This window comes from Protomyctophum parallelum (genome assembly GCF_964188405.1).
Source record: "Protomyctophum parallelum genome assembly, chromosome: 22".
Lineage (NCBI taxonomy): Eukaryota > Metazoa > Chordata > Actinopteri > Myctophiformes > Myctophidae > Protomyctophum > Protomyctophum parallelum.
In genome coordinates, this window is record NC_139714.1 from 25575548 (window position 1) to 25601915 (window position 26368).

Sequence of the window (26368 nt, forward strand, 5' to 3'; positions counted from 1 at the left end):
TAATGTGTCTCTGTGACAAAATAAAAGTATTCAGAGAGTAGACTTTTATCGTGAAGACAGTATATTGAAACAGTCAGGAAGTGACTGAGTGAAGTACTGCAGCTAGTTGGCATGGTTGTTGTAGTCCTATAACTCTATGGTTGCAGTCCACAGCTCAGAGCTCGAGTCAAAACGCGCACAGCAGCAGCAGAACACAACTCAGCGTTGCAGGCAGCGAATGGAGGCGAATGCTCGGCTGGGAGAGACAGCGTTTTGCCGAGGAGGATTTATTTTCTTTTTTCTCTCTCTCTCTTTAAAAAAAACCCTGTATCGCTATTAATGAAAGAGCTCCTGCTCCCGATGCAACAACGAACGACAGATTACACTGAAAAGAAAACACCCATTTTTGGTGTTTTATAGAAGAAACGGTTGCACCGTTCGTTCAGGCAGCCTTTCTTTCTTTTCTTATTTTTTTTTTAACAGTCTTACATTTTTACTCTAGGAAGAAAGAGACATTTTGCTGTCATAGAAGGGCGTGTGTTGTGTTTGTGTGTGTATGTGTGTGTGTGTACATGCGTGCGGGTCTCGTTCGGTTCGGGGAGCAGCGGTTTATCCCTTGCATGTGGGTATTTTGTATATAGTCTTTATATTTTTATTTATTTATTACACCACCACCCTCCCGGGGCCCTAAAAGGAAGGAAGGACACACTACTAGTACTACTACTTTGAGAGGAGATCATGGGATGCACGCTGAGCACGGAGGATAAGGCGGCGGTGGAGCGCAGTAAGATGATCGATAGGAATCTGCGAGACGACGGGGAGAAGGCGGCCAGGGAGGTGAAACTGCTCCTTCTAGGTAATGAACTTCACATCACAAAGAACGGATCTTTAATTTATTCTGCACCTATAGCTACAAGTCGCGACTGTCGCGTAACTTATTGCGAGCGTTGCTGCCTGGCTCTGGCTCAGATCTGTTCTTTTCGGCAATGATCCACAGTCAATTCAAATGGCTTTATTGGCATGCAGTCAAAACCAAATGTATAGTAGGCTACCTACATGTTGAAAAGTCAGAATCTCCAATAAATCAAATTCTATGTACCAAGATCACTCGATCCAGATAAATACACACAATGGTTGATTTTAGTCTTTAGGGGTGGTTTGTGTTCCATTTTCACTGTCACAGTCGGTCACATTCACTGTGATAGTCATGACTTTTATTTTTATTTTTTTTGCCCCGTTGCGTTGACATCAGCTCAATCCAGCAGGGGAGAGTGAACGAACGAACGCAACTGATTCTGAACTAAAGTATCCACGCTTTGTCTCTGCAACAAATGGTCGCATAATGGATCTTTGTCATCGACTAAATCCTCTCAACAATGGTACATTTCCTCTCTGTCTGTCTGTCCACTCACTCTGACTCCAGACTCCAGTCACAGTCCAGTGTTGGAAAGTAACTAAGTACATTTACTCATCAAGTAAGCTTAGCTAGGCTACTTAGTTAGAAGCCTACATTTTTGGAGTATTTCACAATTTCCATACTTTTACTTCTACTCCACTACATCTCGGAGCCAAATCTTGTACTTTTACTCTAATTTATAGTTTATTTTGTAGATTTGGATTATTATTACAACATTGAGAGCTTTCCTTGTAGATCTGCTATTTTCAAAAGATTTGCATACATTTGAAATGGGACATTACGCATAATGACTGTACTTGTACATTTTGATACGAATACTTTTACTTTAATTTACTCAAGTCAATTTTGAATTCCGGACATTCACTTGAGTTTTCCTACATTGCAGTATTGATACTTTTTACTTGAGTAAAACATCTGAGTACTTTTTCCACCACTTGAGTGCCAGTGAACATCACCATCTGTAGGCCTCTGCCTAATTAGTGCAGGGGAATGGCCACAGAAAGTGAATGGTGTGATGTTACAACAAACAACAAACACACACTCAAAAAGTACTACAACTTTAATGTGAGAAAGCTACACAGAAATGCCACGGAAATGGGTTATCAGTTTGTGTGTACATTAGAAAGGTTAACTTCTTGGTAAACTGCAGGCCTTTTCCTGTATACCAGGCCATTGAGCTGGCCTTCTGTGTCTTTGACAGCTTTTGTGTGTGTGCCTGACGCGAGCGTGTGTGTAATGTATCATGCGTGGGCATGATATGTGATTTTGTGGGCCAGTGCTGTAAACTTATTGCTCATAGATACTTGCATGAGGAAAGCTTTTCCCCTTCACAATAGATTGGTGAAAAACTTTTCCATCAGGCCCTCAGGAAGAGCGCCTTAGGAACTGTTGACATGCACACACATGGTATGTGGGTTACCAGGACAAATGAATCCACTACTACAACTAAAATTTGGTCAACTGAGAGGCTGTGGCTTTTCAGGACAAACATAACGTTTGTTAATCGGAATGCATTTGTATTCTTTTCACGGCTTCATGTTACCATGACTGTCCTCTCTACTTTAATCTGATATGGGGAAAATAGAAGGCATGTTGTATTGATCCGTTGTTGTCGTTAACATACTGTATAAGCTGTTGCTGGTGGGTTTGAGCAAGCAGTGAGCAGCGCTCATACATTTGAATAGCTCACATGCATTCCTCAGGTTCTTGTAGGACAGATATGGGGCTAGTCGACTCAAAGCAAGCAAGTTCGGTCAAGTTTTAGCTGCCTTGCCGCAGGGAAGGAACACAGGTTATCATTACCACCCACCCGTCACACAGACGACATAAGACTTTGCAGACACAAATACCTGGCATTCTAGTGTTGTGTGTAGAGGGAATTTGTCAAGTCCAGATGCCCTTTTTAAGTTGTATATGCCATGATATGTTATGTGTAGCTATGGGTGGACATTTTGGCACCACGGCATGCCATTTGTCTTTGATCCATTCAGTTGGTAGCCAGGTAACTCGCACGGCCTGTTCAGGTTACTGGCAGGAGTGATGTAACAACAAGCTAGCCAGCCAGCGACTCCAGGAGAAAGGAACACAGGCCCATGCAGTAAGATGAGCATGCTGCTAATGACTGAAGCATTAAAAATTGAAAAGCTGCTCCACACACTGCAGTGAAGCCAGAGCAGACCGACAGAGTGGGAATTTGCTTTACCTCGACGGTAAACATTACAAGTGTTCCTGTTTCTGTTTGCACAAACAAATAGCTGCTCTCCCTGAAATATGAATGTCTCCACTCTCTCCTGTTTTTTACAATCCCAGTTTGTCCATAAAATCAGTTGTTTGTTAGCAACGAAGGTAAAGCATGACTGCAGAAAGGAGTCAAACGCTACTATTTGACTCGGAGTGGGTCACCCAGTCAGTTGTGGCAATGCGTATGTTTGAAGTAAAGGCTTTGGTATGGTAGGTGTTTGATGCAGCGGGTGTTTTATGTGGTGGACAGCTGTTTCTGCAGAAGTGCCCGTTATCGGTTCAGGCCAAAAAGCCTAATTTATACGCCGGCCCCATTGTACGGTACATACAACTGTGTCAGAGAATAACTGATTTTCAACAGAATATAGAACAAATATTTCAGTCTGTCAACGAGCGAAGAAGTATAAATTAGCCTTAAGGAGACTGAGCTTCTGTTTTGTACCAGTAGCGACATGAATTCATCACGCTGGCCTTCATTTGCATGGAAAGTGATTTTGTGTGTGTGTGTGTGTGTGTGTGTGTGTGTGTGTGTGTGCGTGTGACCGTGCGTACACTCATGTAAACACACCTTGATGTTTGAACAGGCTTGACAGCCTCGGGTCCTCTGCAATTGGCGAACCTCGGATTTCTACGGAAAACCTGGCATTTCTACTGAAAACCGGATTATTTCCAATTTAGGCTAACTGTCAAACTTTTAATTGACACTAATTGTATCCCATCATCTCCAAGCCTCAGTTTCCATACTATTAAAGGCTACATTCTAAAATAGATTATAATCTCCCCAGCCTAATTAATCTAGCTATAATTGTTTTAGTGGGACACTGTATAAGGGTTTTTCGTGAATAGTCTTAGACGTAATAGACCTTTCGCTAGCATTTCGTCCTCCTGTTTTATAGTTAATGGGCCTACAAAACATGACATTACGGCGGTGCTTTCTCATATTGAAGATAAAACATGGAACAACCTGCATTCCTTCCTCGGTCACTGTCCCATCATTTAGCTATCTCACTCGGAGTTGATTTGTCTCTGTGCCAACGTGAGCTGGAAACCATTAGCCATTGATGTTCCTTTTTGTGCTTGTTTGCGGATCAATGCCAGTGATTCAGACTGATTGTTTCCTCACTGGGTATAGTGCTGCCAACCAGATCCTGGAATCTTCCGAGTGACGCTTTAATATTCCCCCAGTGGGACTTGAAAGGGAAGGAAAAGAGGAGAGAGGAATTTGATAGTGAGTGGAGGGGAGAAAATCAATCGCGATGGGGAAATTGAAAGTACACAAGGGGGGTATACTGTACAAGGGGGAAGAGTAATATTCACAACAGAGTACGGAGTACACTCTCAGTGTAAAACTGAGAGTGTAATGGGGCAACCCTGGGATGGATGGTGCCAGCTCAGGGTGCTAATGTGGCATTATTATTACTAATGTAGCTGTGGCTCTTTGGGGGGGCCTAAAGCACATGCATCCTCCGGCCTCGTCCTGTCTCATCAAAGTTCCCTGGCTGTGGACCACATGTGCTACTGGTCCAGCGACCTCCCCTCCGACCACAACCCCTGGTCCAACGACCACCCCCTCCCCTCCCCTCCGACCACAACCCCCTGCAACCTGAATCTGATGACCCAGACAGATGAGCCCTCGCTCTGACCCCCTATTATCTACCGTGAGCCGGAATGTGAACACCGGGTCCCAGACAAAGAGAAGCATGTAATGTGTTAAAATGTGGGGGTGGCGGCGCGGCGCGGCCCCTGCCAGCCAGCATGACATAAAACGCTTCAAATGACTTGGCATCGCACTGCTGAAGAGCTAATCCATAATACAGAGTGGACTCGGTAGCCATTTTAATCACATTCATGGCCATGCTAGCATTCTGTTTTGTTGTCATCACGCATTTCTCACTCTCCCTCCCTCCTTTTCCCTCGCTCGCATGCCGAGAGGAAAATCACCCAGGAGGAGTTCCAGCCGGAATGATGCGTTGGTGGCAAGCGATAGAAGCGGCTCTGTTCTGTTTGAAAGGCTTGGTGCCAGAATAAGGGCTGCATATTCAATGGAGGGTTTGGCTGGGATCGTCTCAAAAAAATTCATCTGATCACCCGAAACAGAAACCAGCTGCTCCAGTGGTTTTTTGGTCAGAGGAGGCTGTATTTGTTGGGGGGGTGGGTGTATCAAAGGAGTGGGCGTGGGTAACATGACTCTGCTGCGTGGAGGCCACCGGGTCAGGACCGTGGTTCCATATATCCTATAAATGGCCATGTGTGCTGAATCAGGAACTCTGCAGCACTACCCCAGCCCCAACAGAAGGCTTTGAAGGTGCTGCTGGGGCCACGCCCCTGTGATGTCCCGACTGGGGAATAGGCCCGCAAGTCGGGTCACATGATGCCACAGGCCTGAACTCTCCCACCACGTTGAACACAATGCTTTTGCGGAATTGGGAATTTGAACCCAAATTGAACTGTTTGATCAGCTAATTTTTAGTAATCCATTACCAAGGTAACCGTACAAAGTACATTTCGGAGGTTAACAGGTTAATTGAACACAAGCTGTGTACAGTTTGTGATCTCTTGGCAGTGCAGTATTAGTCTCTCCGACACTGCATTAGACATATTTGTGTTAATATTTACAGTTTTTTTTTTCTCCTTTTGACAACCTACGTAGGTATTAAGTCATCCTGTGGATTGAACATAATCCTTAGTGATTCATCTCATTCTGAACACGATGAATGAGATGTGAGATCAGATGAATCACTCAGTGAAACACGTCTCCTACTTATTTTTACACCACTAGTATGCATTTTCTTTCTCTCTTTGTTTTTGGTGTAGATTTATTGTCTCCACCAGGCCGAAGGCATGTGGGGAGAGTATGTTTTGCACTCCGTCCGTCCGCGTGTCCGTCCGTCCGTCCGTCCGTCCGTCCGTGTGTCCGTGTGTCCGTGAACAGCTAATCTCGGCCACCGTTAACCCGGTCGATGCCATATTTTGCACACACACTCCCTGGATGCCAACCATGAACCTCTGCCCCAAACTTTCCAGAACGGCCTGTTATAGCGCCACCAGGAGGCCGCTTTGTGCAAAACAAGTTTTTGCACAGTACACCTACAGATTTTGTCCAAACATCACGCAAATTGGTACACAGTCTCTCTAGAGCCATTCAACTAAACGGGTCTTTCAGATTTATCAGACTCCATCCTGATTGGTTAAGATTGGCTTCCAAAGTTCACAGGAGTGCTCAGTTTCAAACAAAATGCTGCAAATCATGAACACATCGCGTGATTTCCCTGAAATTGTGCACCCACATTCCCACTAGGCCGAGGACGAAATGCCACATGAACAATTTCAACTCAGCCTCAAGGTGGCGCTATAACTGGCCGAAAAGTGTTTTTACCTCTAACTGCACGGATCTGTGGATAACCTGGTGGAGACCTGTGCCCGGAAGGGCACTTTTTCTAGTTTTGTCTCTTATCGAGTCGGTGAACTACTCCCCAAGTTTCTCCCACAAAGGCGAGTTTTTTGATCGGTGTGAGCTGTAAAAATGTTCCTAGGGCAGGGCGGGGGTGTTTACTTCCAAGAGTAAGCTCATGGCTTGTCTGAAGTGGATTTTCATGAGCTCCACATGGCACAGAGAGGCGCTCGTGTGGGTATGTGAACTGAACGTGGCCGAGGGGCATCTTATGGGGAATTAGTGGGCAGACCCGGGCAGGGATCCTGCTGTGCTGTGCCTGCAGTGCCAGCCCACTGCCCCCCCCCCCCTCCTCCTCCTCCTCCTGGGACCACTCCAGTGTTATAGCGTTGGCACTTAATTAAAATAATGTGTTGTGTCCTCAGGTGCATCTCATCCAATTATACCCAAGGTGAGGTGCCAACGCTCGAGTCTGGTGTCGGCATGCAGTCACACTGCTCGGGGACCTGGAAACTGTTCATAGCAATTCAACTGTTACTCTCTCTCTCCTCCTACTGACTGCATCGCTTCTCTGTTTTCATTATTTTCATTTTCATTATGCAGGGCGGGATCGGGATGCCATGTTGGTTATCGTGACATTGAGCATGCCCCTTAAAATTTTTTTTTTTTTGGTGACGTGTGTCGAGGGCACACACTCTCGGGGTTATTTGTTACAGCAACACCAAGACGAGATGGAACTAGATTAGGGAGCTGATTTCGTTATGCAAGACCAGGCCAACCTTGGCTCTGCTAACTGTTATCGCGGGGAAACAAATGGTGCCACATTTCATAATGAGTGCTTCCTCTTTTTTCTCCCTTCCAGGTTTTATAAACCGTGTGACAAGAAGATTGTTGTTTACGTACGGTGGGGGAATATGATCCGTTTCCCAGTGGCTTAAAAACGTCTTCCTATAATATGAGAGCTTTTACGTCACTGGGAAAATGCTCATTGGCTCCCCTAGTATTACTGAGTCTGCTCTGCGTAATATGAGCACGATGAGATGTGCATTAGCAGATCTAATATAGGTTATGGAAATGGCCATTAGGCCACATGGCATGAGGATAATGCATGTCGTTAACAAGGGCATACATACGTTGAAGTAAAAGGAAAGGAAAGGAAAGAAAATCCGATTACAGAACTATTTCAGATTTTAGAATCTAGATCAGATTCTTAAAAGTCTTCTTCATCCCGGCAGTTTTCTGAAAAAGCTATGTTTCTATGTCAGTCGTTCTTCGATTTAAAAAAATAGCAGACCTACAAGCTCGTAGCGCGCCACTCGGTGGTGTGCTATGAGCTTGTAGATCTGCTATTTTTCAATAGCTAATGCACAACGCCAAAAGGGGTTCCAAAGGGGCACAATCGCGGGTCCATATTACCAGTCACAGGGATGGCGTGTACTGTAGATGCAATAGTAAATATAGAATGCATTTCCAGATCTGTATGTTTATGTTTCTGTCACACTCTGCCACGCTAGTCGTTGCCATGGAAGTGACGTTTGAGAGAGAGAGGGAGAGAGAGAACCTCAACCTCACCATGTAAAGGCAGGATCTTCCCTAATCACTCAGTCTGTCCTCCCGTTGCAGGGTTTGCATATCATTAAAGTAGAGTAACGCACATCCGATCCGTTTAGTGGTGTCTCTCGCTTCCTGAGGTGGCCCGTAGCAGTGTTCCTATTAACCTATTTAGTCAGCAAGTCAATTGTGTGGTACACTTTAAGATGGAAGACCCATGTATATGGCAAAAATAGGAGTGCTCTTCGTTCTAAAGTTTTGCTTGCCAATTGATTACATTCCAAAATCAACGTTCACCCTTATGATATCATCTGTGCAAACACGCAAACGATACTGAATCGAGCCAATTGACCTGAGATGGCCTGGAAGTGAAACGAGCTTGAGTGAATAATCCATGGATTAATGCGTGACAGAAGGGAATGTGAGCGATATGGCGATGACAGCTGATCCATGTTAAGGCCTCTCTGCGACTCTGCATAGGGTCTTCAAATCGAATCTCTAGATTGCTCTTAGAAATGCACTTGGTCTCGGTTCATTCTGATCTGTGGCTGTTATGCTCAAAATAAACATTGGGATCTGCGCTGCCAATAAAGGCAAGAAACGGCTCTCTTAACATTTCCCCTCTTGCTGTAAAGTTTATTCCCAGGTTTATAACCCAAAATATGAACAACAAACACAATTTAATTGTTGGGAATAAGTGGCCATGTACTCTTAACTGTACTGTAGTATAGCTGATTAATCAACTCTGAGCTGTATGGTTATAGTAATGCATTGTGCGGAGGCAAACCTGAGGTATTTCGCCCCCGCGTCATCACATTATTTTAGATGACCCCACACGGCCCAGCATTGATTATCCTAATGTAAATACTAAACTACTCCATGCCAGAGGAGTCTATATATATAATCACAGGTACCTCCAAGCAGATCTACAAGCTCATAGCGTGCTGTATTTCTTTTTAATCGTGAAAATGTGGCACACATTTGGAATATATAATTCTTTCACAGCGAACGTTTTTAACTCAAATCTTTGCTTCTGGGAGATTCCTGGAACAAGATATTTTCAGATGTGGGTCGGCAGCCAATTACATATATTTTTGGGGGTCCTTGACATGAAATATTGAGAACCACTGATATAGAAACATTATTTCAGAAAACTGTCAGCATTTAGAAGACATTTCTTTATTTCGACGTCGGGTCTAAATAGGCTAATGTCGTTTATTACAATCAGACTTTGGATTTATGGGCTGTTTTTGCCTCTCAGGCGTTCCCTCGTAACTTCTGGTTATGACGCTCATGCACTTACCCTCTCTATTCAGGACAAAAATAGCTGATCTACAAGTTCACATGCAACATGCCTGTGACTGTGAGCTTGTGAATTGGCTATTTCTGGCAAAGAGAATTGGTGAAGAAGGGAAAGAAGGAATGGGGGACCACGGTCCCCATTGTATGTATAGTTAATGATGTCCATTAACCCATTTAGGATGGGAACGCATCTGTGTCGTAGCGTTTTAACCACTTTAACCATTATTTTAAGTTTTAGCTGGTTGGAAAAATAGCAAATCCACAAGCTCATCGCCGCGCTACGAACTTGTAGATCTATGTATGTTTTTAATCGTGAAAGTGTGCCGCAAATCTTTGAATATATATTCTTTCACAGCAAACGTTTTTAACTCAAATTCTTGCTTCAAATTCTTCTCCATCTCAACATATTTTGAGATGGAGGTCTGCGGCCAAATACAGAGGTCCTTGACATGAAAAAGGTTGAGCACCACCGACATAGAAACATAGGTTTTTCAGAAAACCTTTTATTTAGAATAATTTTCCTTTTAGAATCGGACCTCAGGTCTACATTGGTTAATGATGTTCATTAACTCACTTCTCCTTTCTTCTCCTTCTCTTTGTGTTCTCCCTCGTCCTCCCTCCGTTTCTCAGGTGCCGGTGAATCAGGGAAGAGCACAATTGTCAAGCAGATGAAGTGAGTCCATTAATTTTGCTGCTATGTAAATTAAAACAACCTCCCCCCCCCCCCCCCCCCCCCGCATCCATACTTTTGCATCGATCCATCAAGACTATTGCCATCAGTTATGAGTAATGCAATTCTACAAGAGAGTCCTATTGCAATGGATATGCATATTAACGGCGGTGTTATGGTCTTTTTGAATCACAATGCAAGGCGAGAATGAATAAAAACGAGACTGGTGCATCGTAAATACAGGGCACACCACAATGCAGCAGAATGTCAGTCTATGTAGGCTTGCAGCTAGGGATTCGTCATGTGAAGGTACAAAAGAAATGATTCAAATGTGCGACAATTTTAATAGGTTGAAATTAAAAATATATATTTCAATGCTTTTTTTTAAACCATTTAGGCCTGACCTCAAATTAAAAAAAAATCTTCTAAATCCTCCAGCTTTCTGAAATAAATATTTTCACGAATTTTCAAAAATAGCAGACCTACAAGCTCGTAGCGCGCCACTCGGTGGCGCGCTATGAGCTTGTAGATCTGCTATTTTTCAATAGCTAAATTATAACAATGTTTAAAACACCAAAAGGGGTTCTCGCCCCAAAACAGGATTGTCAAAATAACGTTTTGTTCAATAAGTTCCTTTTTTTTTTAAACAAACGCTTGCCTCTCTCTCTTCAGAATCATTCACGAGGCCGGTTACTCGGAGGAAGAGTGTAAGCAGTACAAAGCTGTGGTCTACAGCAACACCCTCCAGTCTATTATCGCCATCATCAGAGCCATGGGCCGACTCAAGATCGACTTCGGAGACGCTGCCAGAGCTGTGAGTATATAACCCATTTTGACCTGAGATCAGATTCTAAAAATGTCTTCTACATCCTGACAGTTTTCTGAAAAAGCTATGTTTCTATGTCAGTGGTTCTTAGATTTTTCAAAAATAGCAGACCTACAAGCAAGGGCACTTTTGAATACTTCCCCAAGTCTATATGTTTCTCTCACACTCGGCCGCACTAGTCGTTCGTGCCATGGAAGTGTGACGTTAGAGAGAGAGAGAGAGAGAGAGAGCCTCAAAGTCGCCATCTAAAGACTGCATCCTTCCTAATCACTCACTCTGTCCTCCCGTTGCAGGGTTTGCATGTCATTGAAGTAGAGTTCCACATATCTAATCCATTTAGTGGTGTGTCACGCTTCCTGAGGTGGCACGCAGAATTGTTACTATTAAGACGGAAGACCCATGTAGGGCAAAAATTGAGTGCTCTTCGTTCTAAAGTATTTGTACTTGCCAATTGATTAAATTCCAAAGTCGACGTACCCCTCATGACATCGCCAGTGCAATCACGCAAACGATACAGAAACAAGCCATTTGACCTGCTGTAAGATGGCATTGAAGTGAAATGAGCTTGAGTGAATAATCAATATGCTAAGACAGGAGGGAATGTCAGCGACATGATAAGGCCTCTCTGTGACTATGTGACTCTTACAAAGGGTCTTCAAATCAAATCTCAATGCTGTAAAAGAACAAACGAAAAAAAACTAGTGTATGCTCAGCATCCTAATGTGGACACATCAAGAGTTTGTTTTCTGTTGCCTGCTGCTGCTGAAGGTATGAGAAACAATAATTAGGATAATTTGTCACCCTGCGGTAATATACGGCCTCCAACGTGTGTTGACAAACGATATGGTTGGCACATTTCAGTTTAATTTCATACCAGCGTTGGTTACAGCATACATGGGCAACTGGCGGCCCGGGGGCCCCCACCATCACTTAATGCAGCCTGCAGGTTAATATCAGAATACTGATATATTATTGATTTCAGCTGTTACAATTCCAAACATGCAAACATGACCCGCTTTCTAGTTTCTATATATGTAGCTTAATGCATTTGAAATTAAATTCAAATGTTACTTTTCAGGATTCCAATTAAAAAATGCAAAAAACTATTCAGAATGTCAATTCAATAGCCAAAATAGTGTGACGCCTTTTGAGCTTGTAGTTCAGCTATGTTTGCTACAGCTCCTAATCCAGACAACAGTCTTGTCAAAACTCGACTACTGTAACTCCCTCCTTACTGGCCTACCAGCATGTGCACTTAAGCCTCTCCAGCTGATCCAAAATGCAGCAGCTCGCTTGGTCTTCAACCAGCCAAAATTCTCACATGTCTCCCCCCTGCTCCGCTCCCTCCACTGGCTCCCGGTCGCTGCCCGCACAGAATACAAAACTCTGATGCTGGCATTCAAAGCAACCAAAGGTATGGCTCCCCCATATCTTACAAGTATGATTGAACCCTACAAACCCTCCCGCGCACTCAGATCAGCCAACGCAGGGAAGCTGGAAGTACCCTCACTAAAAACGCCGGGACAACGCTCCACACGTCCCAAACTCTTCTCCCTTCTGGCTCCAAAACTGTGGAATGCACTTCCCATTGCAGTCAGAACTGCAGCATCACTCCCAATCTTCCGCCGTAGCCTGAAAACCCACCTTTTCAGACTCCATCATGGCCCATAGCACTTACCCTACCCCCCTTAGATAGCATTTATGTTGCCTTAGATAGCATTTGATACAGACTTATAGCATGTTATGTAGACAGCACTATAATTGTATTGTATTTAGTCATAGCACGCCATAGTACATATGTATAGCATAGTAGTAAATATGTATAGTTTATATGTATATATAGTATTATATGTATAGTGTATGTATAGTTTCATTATATGTATGTATAGTTTCATTATATAGATATTCCACTGTTACTTTCTTAGCTTACGCATGTTTCATGATAAATGCTTTCATGTGATGTATTCCCATGCTTTTGTTCTTGCTTAAATGTAAGTCGCTCTGGATTAAGAGCGTCTGCTAAATGCCTAAATTGTAAATTGTAAATTGTACAACATTAGTCTAATATCTAATGTGGCCCTCTGGAGTGAGTGTGGAACTATAGTGGCACTCTGGAGTATGTGTGGAACTATAGTGGCCCTCTGGAGTGAGTGTGGAAATATCATGGCCCTCTGAATGTTTGCTTTAAGGAATATATTTCCACACTTACTCCAAAGTCCATAGACTCGGCTGCCACATGACATCACGACTCACGAGTGAAAGCCAGACGTCGGACAGAAATGGACCTGTTGCTGTGGGGGTCCATTTGACAGGGTTTTTCTGACACTCTGGATTTTGACACTCAACCTCAACCACACTTCTCTCTCTCTCAGGACGACGCGAGGCAGCTGTTTGTGCTGGCCGGCTCGGCAGAGGAGGGCTTCATGACGGCGGAGCTGGCCGGGGTCATTAAGCGCTTGTGGAAGGACGGAGGGGTTCAAGCCTGCTTCAGCCGCTCCCGAGAGTACCAGCTCAACGACTCTGCGGCATAGTGAGTCACACACACACGCACACACACATATACACACACGCTCACGTGCACACGCACACACGAGCGCGCACACTGCTAGAGGCAATTGAGACCACAGTTTCAAGACTTGCCATGACAGTGTGAGTCATTAACACATAAGATCCACACACACAAAAAAAACACCCCAAAAAACACCCTGCCAGACACGGCACAGCAGTGTTGTTTGTTGTTGACAGCAAATCAAATGAGCTGATAATAATTGTCTATGGCAAAATATGAGACGTGTGGCGACAACACGATGACGTGAGTTTTCCCTTCATTGTCGACGGCATTTAATGTTTGTTTTGCGGACATTTTGTGGGGACAAAAGCTGCACCCCTCAAAAAATGAATGGCACCCGTGTGAAGTGAGGGGCGCCGTATCTGTAATACAGACAGCATATTATGTAGACATGGCATTATTTCTATAGTGCATACTCATAGTTCCATCGTACAGATATTCTACTGTTAGATGGACGACAGGTTCTTAGTTTACTTAGTTATGATCACAGATGACTATTTCTATGCCTTTGATGTGTTACCGTGTGTTCTTGCTTACTGTAAATCGCTCTGGATTAAGAGCGTCTGATGAATGCCTACATTGTCTGATAAATGCCTACGTTGTATAGCCGATCAACAAGCTCACAACACGTTTGCAGTCTAGTTTTTATCTGCTGACAAAATTATAGTTTTTGTCGTCGTAGTGAAATAAGGCAGTCGCCGAACATTTTAGTCGACGAACTCGACACTGCCGACCTCCCTCTCACACAACCCTGAGTCACTCTTACTTATGACATGCTGAAGGTCTGTCCAGGCCATGGCCTTCTCTGCAGACCAATAGATGCCCAAGCAAAGGTCCTGCTTTGTCTTACCTCACGGTTTCTCAAATTGGTTGGGGTGCCGCAGAATACTTGGATAATTGGCAATACTTGCCCTCTTGTACCAAGCCTTGTAGAATGGTAGCTGGCGAGAGCGCCAGCAGCTTGTAGTCTTTCACCTCAGTATTTGGAATGTTTTCAAGGCTAGCAAGTTCGGGCGAAAATTTGAGCCTTTTTTTCCCCCCCTCCCTTAACCTCCCTCCTCCTGCTAAACGCCTCATTTATTTGTTGAAACGCTTAGAATTTTGTGGTGGTGTTGTTTGTTGTTGTGCAAAGGGTACTTGGTGTTAGAACAAGTGATGTCATCAGAGGGCAGCTCCTGTGTTTGTTTGGTAGAAATCCCCCCCCCCCCCCCCCCTCTTGCCTTGTTTTGGCACGAAAGAAGAAACGAAGACATTTCCTCCTGCTGGCACTGAGAAGTGCAGCTTGTTGTGCCAGGGATTACACTATACCACTGGTTCCCAAACACTGTGTCCATGACCCACATGTGTGGGTCATGTTTCCTATGTGTTTCCTACGTTTTAGTTTTCAAGTATTTCAAAACATAAAAAAAAAAAACATTCCCAAAAAAAGCAAAATTTCGAAAACAAATTAAATGTTTTCCCCTGTAATGTCATAGGCAACCAAAGTCTTGTGCACACCTGATAGGCTCAGACGGGTGCGTAGGCAGGGCTCAAAGTATTTAAAATGCACATAAAGTGCACAATGACCTGCACACCGTCTGCACTCTGCACTTGCCATATGAACGCTTTTATTAGGCAACGTTTCGGTCAAAGACCTGGAATTTCATGAAAAACTTTAAATCTAAGAAATTCCATTTATTTTAAATAGTGAAAGTAGCAATCTACAAGCTCACAACGTGGTGCGGAGTGACGCATTGTGAGCTCGTAGATCTGCTGATTTCACTAGTTCAGGATTTAGAAGGCGTTTTTTTTTTTAGAAAACAGTGGTTACATCACGTGTGCCGAATAGTTTCTGTGCTGTGCACGACGATGCTGCTTGTACGCACAACAAAGCCCTTTAAGGAACAAACAAAGTGGCCACACACACACACACACACACACTGATGGCTAAAGTGCCAATACTTTATTTAGGACACAGAGTACAGGAAACCAACGTTTCGGCCGTTAAGCTTTCTTCAAGGATTACAGAGAACATAATTAGGTCACACTTAACACTTCCAGTGCGCCTTTTCTTTTTCTTTTCTTTTTACCCATTTCGACCTGACGTCGAAATTTAAAACATGCCTTCTAAATCCTGACAGTTTTCTGAAATACCCATGTTTCTATATCACAAGAGCGAACAGCTTCTCCCATCTCATCTCTGTTTCTTTACAGTGGGTTTGTTCCATCTGCTGTAAAATCACATAAAGGGGATATTCATACAGTAAATGCCGGTTGTTCAATTTGAGATGTGGAATCCAACAGAGTTTATCTGACTTGTGTGGTCCTATTGTTTCATCGACCTTGAGCATGTGTTATTAGTTTGACTGGCATTTAAACACTTGACCTTGACTCTCTCTCTCTCTCTCTCTCTCTCTCTCTCTCTCTCTCTCTCTCTCTCTCTCTCTCTCTCTCTCTCTCTCTCACCCACTTGCATCCTCTCTCTCATGCTATCTCACTCTTCCGTCTACTTCTTATTTCTCACTTCCCCTCTTCTTTCTTCCTCCCCCGTTCGTCTCTTTGAACCCCCTCCCCCCCCTCTCTCTCCAGCTACTTAAACGACCTGGACAGGATATCCCAGGCCACCTATATCCCCACTCAGCAGGATGTCCTGAGGACCCGAGTGAAGACCACGGGCATTGTGGAGACGCACTTCACATTCAAGGACCTGCATTTCAAGTAAGAGCTTCCGCACCGTGACTCAATTAGTGTGCCTTCCCGTTTGCAGCTGTGGCGATTCCCCCATTGTACAGCTGGGCATGTGTCCGGCGGTGATGCATTGTGTGCGTGTGATCATGTCTGCTGCTACACACAGAGCTATGTGCAGAAGTGTCGACATCAGCGATGACTCATTCAGTATCGTGCGTGACCTTCAGTTGGCCACCGCAGGCAGGAAGTGGAAGCCTGTAGATTCCATGACTCGAGTATTTGGTTGTGTCATGTTGGTTATTCATGACGGCACATTTCGTTCAGTTCTTGTCATAAATGGTAAATGGTGCATTCATATAGCGCCTTCATCCAAGGCGCTTTACATAGATTGTAACCCATATTCATACACCGATGGCGGCGGAAAGCATGCAAGGCACCAACCAGCACATCGGGAGCAATTAAGGGGTTCAGTGTCTTGCTCTTCGACACTGACTCTGGGGGAGCCCGGGTTCGAACTGGCAACCTTGCGGTTACCATCCGGCCACTCTACCCCTGAGCCACCGCCGCACCATAATGAATGGCATTTTTATAGTGCTTTTCCAAGTGCTCAAAGCGCTTTACAGTGGTTCATTCATACATTGGGACGTGAAACAGTTTGTGGAAGAGAAATTAAAAGTTTCCTGTCATTTGGTAGTTGCTACAGTATTGAGAACAAACTGTATTGCAAAAGAAAGTACTGGATTTATTTAAGAGAAATTAAAAAAAAAAAATGTTTAAAATATCGTGAAAAATCGTATCGTGAACCTCATATCGTGATACGTATCGTGAGTTGAGTGTATCGTTGCATGCCTACCAAGGACACTTCGACATGTGGACAGGAGGAGCCGGGATTCGAACCACCGACCCATGGATCATTGGACGTCCTGCTCTACTTCCTGAGCCACAGCCGCCCATAGTCTTATTGAGTCAAATTAAAATTTAGTTTTATTGAGTAAAATTACATTTTAGTTTTAGTCATCTGAATTGTTATCGTGTTAGGGCTATATCTTGCGTCAGCCCTTATCCCTAAACTAATTTGCAATTTTTTTACTACCCTTACCCATTCTGGGCGGGAACCCCTATTGGTATCTTACCCCCTCAGGCCGGGCACCCATATTTGGGTTCTGTACAGTATGTACAGTATTCAAAAATGTAATTTTTTTGATGCTGCTATATAAATATTTGAAGTTTTTCAGAAACCTTAGGTCAGGATTTAGAGGCGTTTTTAGAATCGGCCTAAATGGGTTAAACCCTTTTAAAACAGTTCAAACAGCCTGGAAATGCTTTTCCAGGCGGGCAGCGCATAATTCAGTGAGTAAATAATTACAGGGCTGTTGATACAAATATTTATCGTGGAGATGACCCCCCCCCCCCACACACACACACACACACACCCTTTTAGGGACTAATGATGCACTGTTTATGCTTGCTTGGTAACATGCCGAGTTTACATTTAAAAAATGTTTTCCCTAAACCAGAATGTTTGACGTTGGCGGCCAGCGCTCCGAGAGGAAGAAGTGGATCCACTGCTTCGAGGGCGTCACCGCCATCATCTTCTGCGTGGCCCTCAGCGACTATGACCTGGTGCTGGCAGAGGACGAAGAGATGGTAAGCCATTTCAGATGTTAAAGGGTAAGACCACTTTTTGAGAGGTTTGGGTTGTTTTCTTACCTTTTTATTATGGGCAAACTAGTCCATTCCATGAGTTATTTCGCTCCTGATATCATAAACTGTCAGAATCAGCTTTTGTTGCGTTGGCGTATGTGCTAATTTAAGAGTGACTTTGAGAGCTGTTTCCCCGTTACAATGCAAGTCAATGAGCAACGTTTTTATTTCTTATATTGCTAATAAAAAACACAAACGGAGCGAAATAACTCATGGAATGGACTAGTTTTGCCCATAATAAGGTAAGAAAACAACCCAAACCTCTCAAAAAGTGGTCTTGCCCTTTTTAAGAAAGAAGATAAAAAAAAAACGCTGCTTGGGGCAGCGCACGGGACAAGTACCTGCCCACCATCGCGGAGCCACAGGTTCAATAGGGTATAAGCAAAAAGAATAACTGTTTCTACCTCCGAGCCGCTACATACTCATTCCTACACGGGTTGTGTTTATAACCACGCCCCCGGGCAAGTTAAGTTTACTGAGGTTAAGGTTAGAGTTAGGCTGTCAATCACAGCGACTGGCCAATCACAGCGCGTCGACTGCACAACCCGTGTAGGCTTTGGTATGTCGCCTCCGAGCCCCTTCCCTACTTCCTGGAAACACTCTGCTGCTACACCACCCACCAAGTTGGTCTCAAAGTGTCCTTGAGTGCGTTCCAAATGGCCGGGTACTGTGTAACTCTGAGAGTGGTACAAAGGGAACCTCCCCATTTGTACACTCTCAGAGTTATGTCGGGTCCTTGAAATTAAAAAAGGTTTGAGAACCACTGCACACTAAACGGAACAGACCTGTTATGTTCATTCAGGGGCCAGCACTTTATGTGTTTTATTATATTTATTATATTATTGTCCACTCATTTTGTATGTCCATGGCAAAAAATTGAATGTTGGCAAAAGTGTCCACCACAAGCCAGCATTGGGGAATGATCCCTGTATTGGCTCAGAAAACAGTATTTTGTCGCTCCTCCTGTCTAGCGGGTGCTTTCAATGCAGAACATGTGATGCCACGAACGGGCTCTGAGAATACAGGAGCATTATGCTTGGTTAGTCTATCCGTTAAAGTTCAAATGAAAGGTCGGCGTGCACTCATTCACAACATGCCTTTTCCAGCACAAAAGCAGTGTTCATTTTCTCTCTCTCTCTCTCTCTCTCTCTCTCTCTCTATTATTCCCATGTATTCCCATGCTTTTTGTTCCTGCTTAATGTAAGTCGCTCTGGATTAAGAGCGTCTGCTAAATGCCTAAATTGTAAATTGTCTCTCTCTCTCACCAGAACCGAATGCATGAGAGCATGAAGCTGTTTGACTCCATCTGCAACAACAAGTGGTTCACGGACACCTCCATCATCCTGTTCCTCAACAAGAAGGACCTTTTCGAGGAGAAGATCAAGAAGAGCCCTCTCACCATCTGCTACCCAGAATATGCCGGTAAGTACTATAGGGCTGTCACCATAATAAATGTAAGTTGACGATTATTGCCACGCAAATAATTGCGGTTAACGATTTCATTGTCTGTGGCATTGAACATTGGAACATAATGTATGAAGAATCAATTTCTGTTTGCCTGGTAAACAAAAAATGTGCAGGGCATATATAATATAACTGAAATATACAAAGAAATTACTGACATCAATTATTTTTCTACTTAAAAAAGCGGAAATAGCTGTTGTAGATCAGCTTAGCTGCTCATCTACACGCTTAGCTATAAGCTTGTAGATCTGCTGTTTCAGCCTTTTTTTTTAATGTATGAACATTTTTCAACATGGAAGCGATTATGACAAAATAATTGCGATTAGATGATTATGTAGTATGTCACAGGGCTTACGACAAAGAATCCTGTCCACGAAAGTGTGCATGGTAATTATGTGCTTCTGACCAAAATTATTCTGCTAAAATCCATCGCAAACATCAAACTCCATTATGAGAAAAATGACCATATGAAAGCTATTATATTATGTATGGCCTTGAAATGGATGGAATCAGCCATATCTGCCCCAGAAACGTATGGAATTGAAATGTAAACATCTATGAATGGGAAGATCTCAAGAACTTCAGACAATTGTTTGTCCTCTTTTTTTTTTCGAGAACAAAGAAAGGAAAGTGCATTGTAGCAGGATGTTGTCTGCCCAGTGTCGTTTAGTCCCGTATTTCCCAAACTACTGGAAAATCAACAAGCGCACAACACGTGGCTTCGTGCCGCGTTGCAAGCTTGTAGATTGGCTATTGTCACTACTTGTTAATTATTTAAATTACATTTCTTAGGTTTGTTGAGTGGTGCAACCACTCCAAGGAACGGCAATGTCCGTGTTAAACTGTTAACACGGACACACATAGGTGTGTTAACCTATGAGTAGCAGTAGGGGCAAAAGTGGCGCTGTTGTGCCAGAAACGGAGAGAGAGATAGTGCTGCACTGTTGCCTGCTAATGAGAGAGAGAGAGAGAGAGAGAGAGAGAGAGATAGAGGGGGGGGGGGGGGCAGGGGGAGAGGGGAGTTGCACCACTCAGTTCACACGGGTGTGAACTGGAAATGTCCATAAATAAAAATAAATAAAAATAATAATAACAACAAAAAAAACATTACATACAGTTAAACAAACGCACAATGTCCCATCACAGTTCCGTACCCCCACCCCACAGCTGACTACTCCAATTAACCACTATACATCCAAAACCTCTTCAATATCACCTCGCTTAATGAAGTCCAAGACCTTCTCCCATATCTTAGAGAATACAGCAGGTTTCTTCCTAATTACATACGTTAGTTTCTCATGTGCCAAACTGGTCGTTACATTCCTCAGCCAAAAGCCGATCGTAGGGGATTGACATTCTTCCAACATGGCGCAATTGAGCGTCTGGCCTGTAACAGGCAAAGGTCATTATTTTTTCTTTACTATTTAGTGTACAATTTAATGGATAAATACTGAGTATACATAATTTAGGACAAAGAGGAACTGGACCTGATGTAATCTGAGAGACATAATGACCTCCAGAAGGTTTTAATCTCCTCACATTCCCATAAGCAATGGAACAGTGTACCTTTATGTTCCCTACATTTATAACATGAATCAGGAATGTTTGGATCGAATTTATTTGTTATCCAATTACACTGAATTAGTCTTAATCTAGTATTGATAGTTTGTGTTTGTGCCTTGGAACATATTAAACCCCAATCAATTTCTGAGATTTCGTGCTGACCTGTTCTGACATTTCACATCATCAAACCCTGTACACTCAAGACACGCTCCATATATGGCCAATACAGAATTCATTCCATGATGTTGATCTGACCCCCCCCATGCCAAAGCGCCAGCGTTCGCCCAGCAGTCTGCAGTCACCCATGGGCAGATGCGGTCACGCGACACTTCTCGCCCTCAGGGCGTCTTACTGGTATAAAAAAAATCACACCCGTGTGAACTGAGTGTTGCAACTCCCCCCCCCCCCCCCCCCAACCTCTCTCTCTCTCTCTCTCTCTCTCTCTCTCTCTCTCTCATTACATTAGCAGGCAACATTGCAGCACTATCCCTCTCTCTGTTTCTGGCACAACAGCGCCCCTACTGGTACTCATAGTCATATACTGGTGCTCATTAACCAACACATAGGTGAACCAACACATAGGTGAACACGGACATTGCTGTTCCTTGGAGTGGTTGCACCACTCAAAAAAAGTGTAGGAAAAGATTTTTATTTTATTTTTTTACTCTACTCCGACTCAACCCACTGTTTGGGAAACGTTGCTCTAACACATGTGTACGGGGTGTTTTTGTTGTTGTTTCTTGACGTCAGGTTCTAACATGTACGAGGTGTGTGTTTTTTTGTTGTCGTTTCTCTGGCCAGGCTCCAACACGTACGAGGAAGCGGCCGCCTACATCCAGTGTCAGTTCGAGGACCTGAACAAGAGGAAGGACACCAAGGAGATCTACACGCACTTCACCTGCGCCACCGACACCAAGAACGTGCAGTTTGTGTTCGACGCCGTCACCGACGTCATCATCAAGAACAACCTGAAGGACTGCGGCCTCTTCTGAAGAAGCAGACGACGGTGACTAGACATGTCCCGGCATGTCCTGGTAAGGAGGGGCAGTGGTGGGAAAATGTACTCTTCCTTTTCAATATCTAGCATCGATACTGCGATGTAGAACTACTGTATACACTGTTACAGTAAAGGTACGGTAATCAAAAATGACTTGAGTGAAAGTACCAAAAGTATAAAGTACTCATTATGCGGATGGGGGTTTAAGAGGTTAAACATGAATGCATGCTCAAGTAAATCAGTTAAAATTCGGCAAGCAAAACCATATGTTTGCCTTTACTGAATGCACGCTACTAGTGCGCAAAGTCGTGTGGTGTGGCTGAAGTTGACCACAGGAGACGACACTGCACAATCATCATAATCGCTCGTGTAATTCAATCTGACAAAATCGTTGCCTTCTTTCATTGGTCGGTTTAATTAGATTTTCTACTCCATTTGGATTTGTTTGTGAAATGACAAGCGACAAGGTCGAGATTTCCTAATCTCCTCATTAAAAATGACCCTGCATCCCCCATCCCTCCCTCCCCTCTTTGACTACTTTTCTTTCCTTATCTGCCTCTGACACACACACTCTCGCTCTCTCTCTCTCTCTCTCTCTCTCTCTCTCCTCCCCCCACAGGGAAAACGGAGCCAAGCGTAACGTGCGTTTTTTTTCTCCCGGTGGGAGACGAGTCTGGAGGATCAGTCACGGACCAGTGCTGTACTATACGCCACTTTTTAACAGCTTTATTTATGTTTTTGTTTTTTTTGTCTTGGAACATTTCGAACTATAGCGTCACACTATTTGTGTAGAATGTTTGTATCATTGTAAAAGCGTCAACACAGCGGTTTCTCATCCCCCACCCCCCTCCCCCAATCTCTGCACATTTCTTTTTTTATTCCTTTTATTGGTGAGACGAAGAAAAAAAGAAAGGCGACAAAGGAGCTCTTGTATTTCCTGGTTCTTTTCACATCCCTCTCTGGAAAAAAAGGAAGCATTGGCGTCATCGGGAACACACTTATTTTCTTTCCTTTTTTTTTTTACCTTTCTACGGCAGTGGGGTGGGGGGGAGGGGAGGGGGGATCGGGGGCTTTGTCGGTACTTGTGCCTTCGCATGCGTTTTACTGTGGTCGTAGCCCAAATGCTTGTTTGTTCTTTTGCCTGCTGAATTGTTCCAAACATAAGAGGTTAAAGCCCGTCATATGTTGATGTCTGCTATCCTGTGTGTGTGTGTGTGTGTAACTGTGCTGGTGGGAGGACCCTTCCCATTGGTCTAAAAGGTACATGGGTCTCCATGGTGACCGACATGTAGCCACGCCCCTCTCCATACCCCCCCCCCCCCCAGCCCAAGACGATGGAAGGCCTCACATATCCCCCCCCCCCCCCCCCCCCCCCCCCGCAGTACAAACGGCGGAGACGTATATCGTTACATTTTTTAGCCTGTCAGGGATTCTGGGTTTTTAAACCGTACACGATGTATCATTCTGTTCAACCGTTCGGGAGAGAAATGGTTTTGCAAAGAGTCGCCGGGCTTATATTACGCTCGTGCTGCTCGCTCAATGAACTACAAAGCCCATACAAATAGGCACATTTTACTGTATATTTTAATGTATTTTGGAGGAGTGTTACGGAGCCTTCATGGCTTCCAACGATGGGAAAGACTGAACCTCTGGAGAGATGGGTTGTAAAAGAGGCGTAGCAGGAGGTGAGAAACGGTTTGGGGTTCAAACATGGTTCTTGGCCTCCGTCTATCAAGCCTTTCAGACTATGGGCTCCATTTTCGTCACCGCTAAACCCCTTATCCCTAAACTTCTTTGCCTTCTTTTTACTATTTTGAAAAACATTTTTGAATAGTTCAACTAGCCAATCTACATTGACACGTTGTGAGCTTGTAGACTGGCTTTAACTATTCACAAATGTTTTGCAAAATGGTAAAAGAAAGATGAAGTTTAGGGATAAGGGGTTTAGCAGGGACGAAAATGGAGCCCTAGGACTGCTGCTGGCGTAGGAAGTTGGAACACACGTTCATGTGGTCGTCACCACTGAGCCGGTGGGTGATTCAGCACTGCTATGTCAGAGAGGGATGATACATGTGGGCCGTGGTCTGTAAACTTAAAGAAACTGCCACAACTGTTATGTGTGTATTCTCCATGGACAGAGAATCTTTGTAGACTCATCTCCCTTATTTTGCTAATAAAAAAAACATTTACAAATCACACACAATTGGTGTATCATTTTATGCATTTTAATCCAGGCAGTCAAATAGCAGATCGACAAGTAAAATCAGTGTGTAAAATCAGTCATTATGACGGCATCAAGGACCGACAGATTACATTTTAATCGACTAAATCAACTGCAGATTTAGTCAACTAAAATCTTAGGATATTTACTCGACTAAAACTAGACTAAACACTAAAACATTTCAGGTGACTAAAATGTGACTAAAACTAAATGAAAGCTATTCAAGAGAATATGACTAAAACTCAAATCAAAATGTGCCGCCAAAAACAACACTGAACTGCATGAGTATAGCTATCATTCATTCCGCTCCTCAGCCAGCTGTAATATAAATGTCACATGCTCTGCTCAAATTCCACAGAATCATTGTGACGTTTGCATTCTTGATGTGAGGGTTCTCTTTAAAAATAAATGATGGTTGGTTTAGAACAGTGGTTCCCAAACCTTTTAGTCTCCCCGGGACCCAACCTAGTGAACATAGCAGACCTACTAGGCTCAAAGGCTTGTAGGTGGCGAAGAACACTCGTAGGTCTTAGACCTACATCGATATGTGTGCAGGCTGACTGCCATGCAGTTCACATGTCTGCTCGTGCAGATCAACTTGCAGTCCAATGCAGGCTACTGCACAATTGGAGTTGGCGTCTGCCATGAATATTATCTCTGTGAAAGCGTGGCATTTCAATTCTCCCCGCAGCCCGAGACCAAGTTGAAAGAAATTGCAATCCGTTCCACACACATGCCTTAGGGGGGCTATTACTTGTATACGCCCGATTGTTTTTGAAGTGAATCACTTCCTCGATTGTTTTTGAAGTTCAATTACTCCTGGCAGCACTTCACAGTGAGTGAGGGACTTGTGGCCAGAGAAATTGAGTTTGGTCACACGGTCACATTAGTTGAATGCCTGTAAGGAGACCAAATTAAAACCTGTCATGTATTTCTGTGCAGTTGTAATGGTTAAGGCTATTTACATGCTCAGACAAAGATATAGCCAATTATATGATATACATTTTAAATGTCCTTCCAGCTAAGACTATTTGCAATTTAAATATGGGTTACATACAGTACCATTAGTGATGTCGTACTCTCTGTGACAGCATGTCCGTGGCTTTCTGTCACAAAAACAGTGGGTCGGGACCCATTTGTGGGTCGCGGACACATTTTTACACGTTCTTTCATTTTTATGTTTACTGCATTTTGTTTTTCAATCGTTATTTCAGAACATTTTCAAAAAAGATTCCCAAAAGAACATGGATCGGCTATGTTCAACTGGCCGAAATCTGTAAAGTAACTAGTAAGTAGTTATCAAATAATTGTAGTGGAATGAAAGTACCATATTTGCCTCCGAGATGTAACGGAGCAGAAGTAAAAGCATTGGAAATGGAAATGCTCAAGTAATGCTCTAAGTGTCCCAATTCTGTGCATAGTCAACGTGGCTCCATAAACAAATTGCATGTGTAGGCCTACTTCTACTAGGTGGTAGGTAGTGCTGTGCACAACACATGTACACTGATTTGCATGATTGTGTTTGTGTGTACGTGTGCGTGCCCTTGCGTGCCCTTTCAGCTGCCTGCAAAGCAATGTCAACCCAAAATTTACATGGCTACACTGACGAGGTCGCAAAGGGCCGTAATAGTCTTACAACGTGAGAAACGAAACGAGAGCAGAGAATGTGTGCTGTGTTTATGTGGGAAAAGGGCCTAGGGATTTGCCTCCCATGTAATGGGCCCTTACCATTTGAAAGAAGTGCGTCTGTCTGTGTGTGGGAAGGGAGCTGTATTTTTAGCAAACCTTCAAAGATGAGAGGAGAGAGACTAACAATGAATGGGATGGCCATTAAGATGCACTGTCGAAAGCAACGCCAGCTAAAACTACCGCTGAGGTTTTTTCGAGAGCTGAACCAAAAGGGTGGGGATGTTTTGAAGAGTGTGTGTGTGTAAGAGAGAGACGGGCGGCAAGCAAGAAGGGGGTACAAGGGAACTGAACAACAGACGGAGCCATGATTCTTTAGTGTTGTGCCACTGTTTACTGTCTCCTTTCTGTCTCGGTTTCTTCTGAGACCGAAAGGAATCGGAGATAAGACTGTCTTATCGCTGCAGCAGCCATGTTGGACTAGGAGCATTGTAACTCTAAATAACTACACTGCTCTTGAGTGTGCTGTAGCACTGCGTTTCGTCTGTCTATAGAAAACGCACACATTTGTCTGCCTCGTAACACGCATGCACAGTGCACACGCGCCGAGGTTCTCACACATACATTAAACATGGAGAAACGCATCAGCAGGCTACATGCACACAGACACAGCATGCCATG

The 26368-nt window shown here is 43.8% G+C and overlaps 1 protein-coding gene across 1 annotated transcript; it reads left to right on the forward strand.

Annotated features, from left to right (window-relative positions):
• The first annotated feature begins 184 nt into the window (after nt 1-184).
• On the forward strand, nt 185-24031 carry gnai1 (guanine nucleotide binding protein (G protein), alpha inhibiting activity polypeptide 1). Its single transcript, XM_083794481.1, has 9 exons — nt 185-835; nt 10011-10053; nt 10723-10864; nt 13249-13406; nt 16014-16142; nt 17630-17759; nt 19085-19238; nt 21645-21877; nt 22460-24031. The coding sequence occupies exons 1-8, from the start codon at nt 718-720 to the stop codon at nt 21833-21835; spliced, it is 1065 nt and encodes a 354-aa protein (XP_083650607.1). The 5' UTR covers nt 185-717; the 3' UTR covers nt 21836-21877; nt 22460-24031.
• Nucleotides 24032-26368: the final 2337 nt, after the last annotated feature.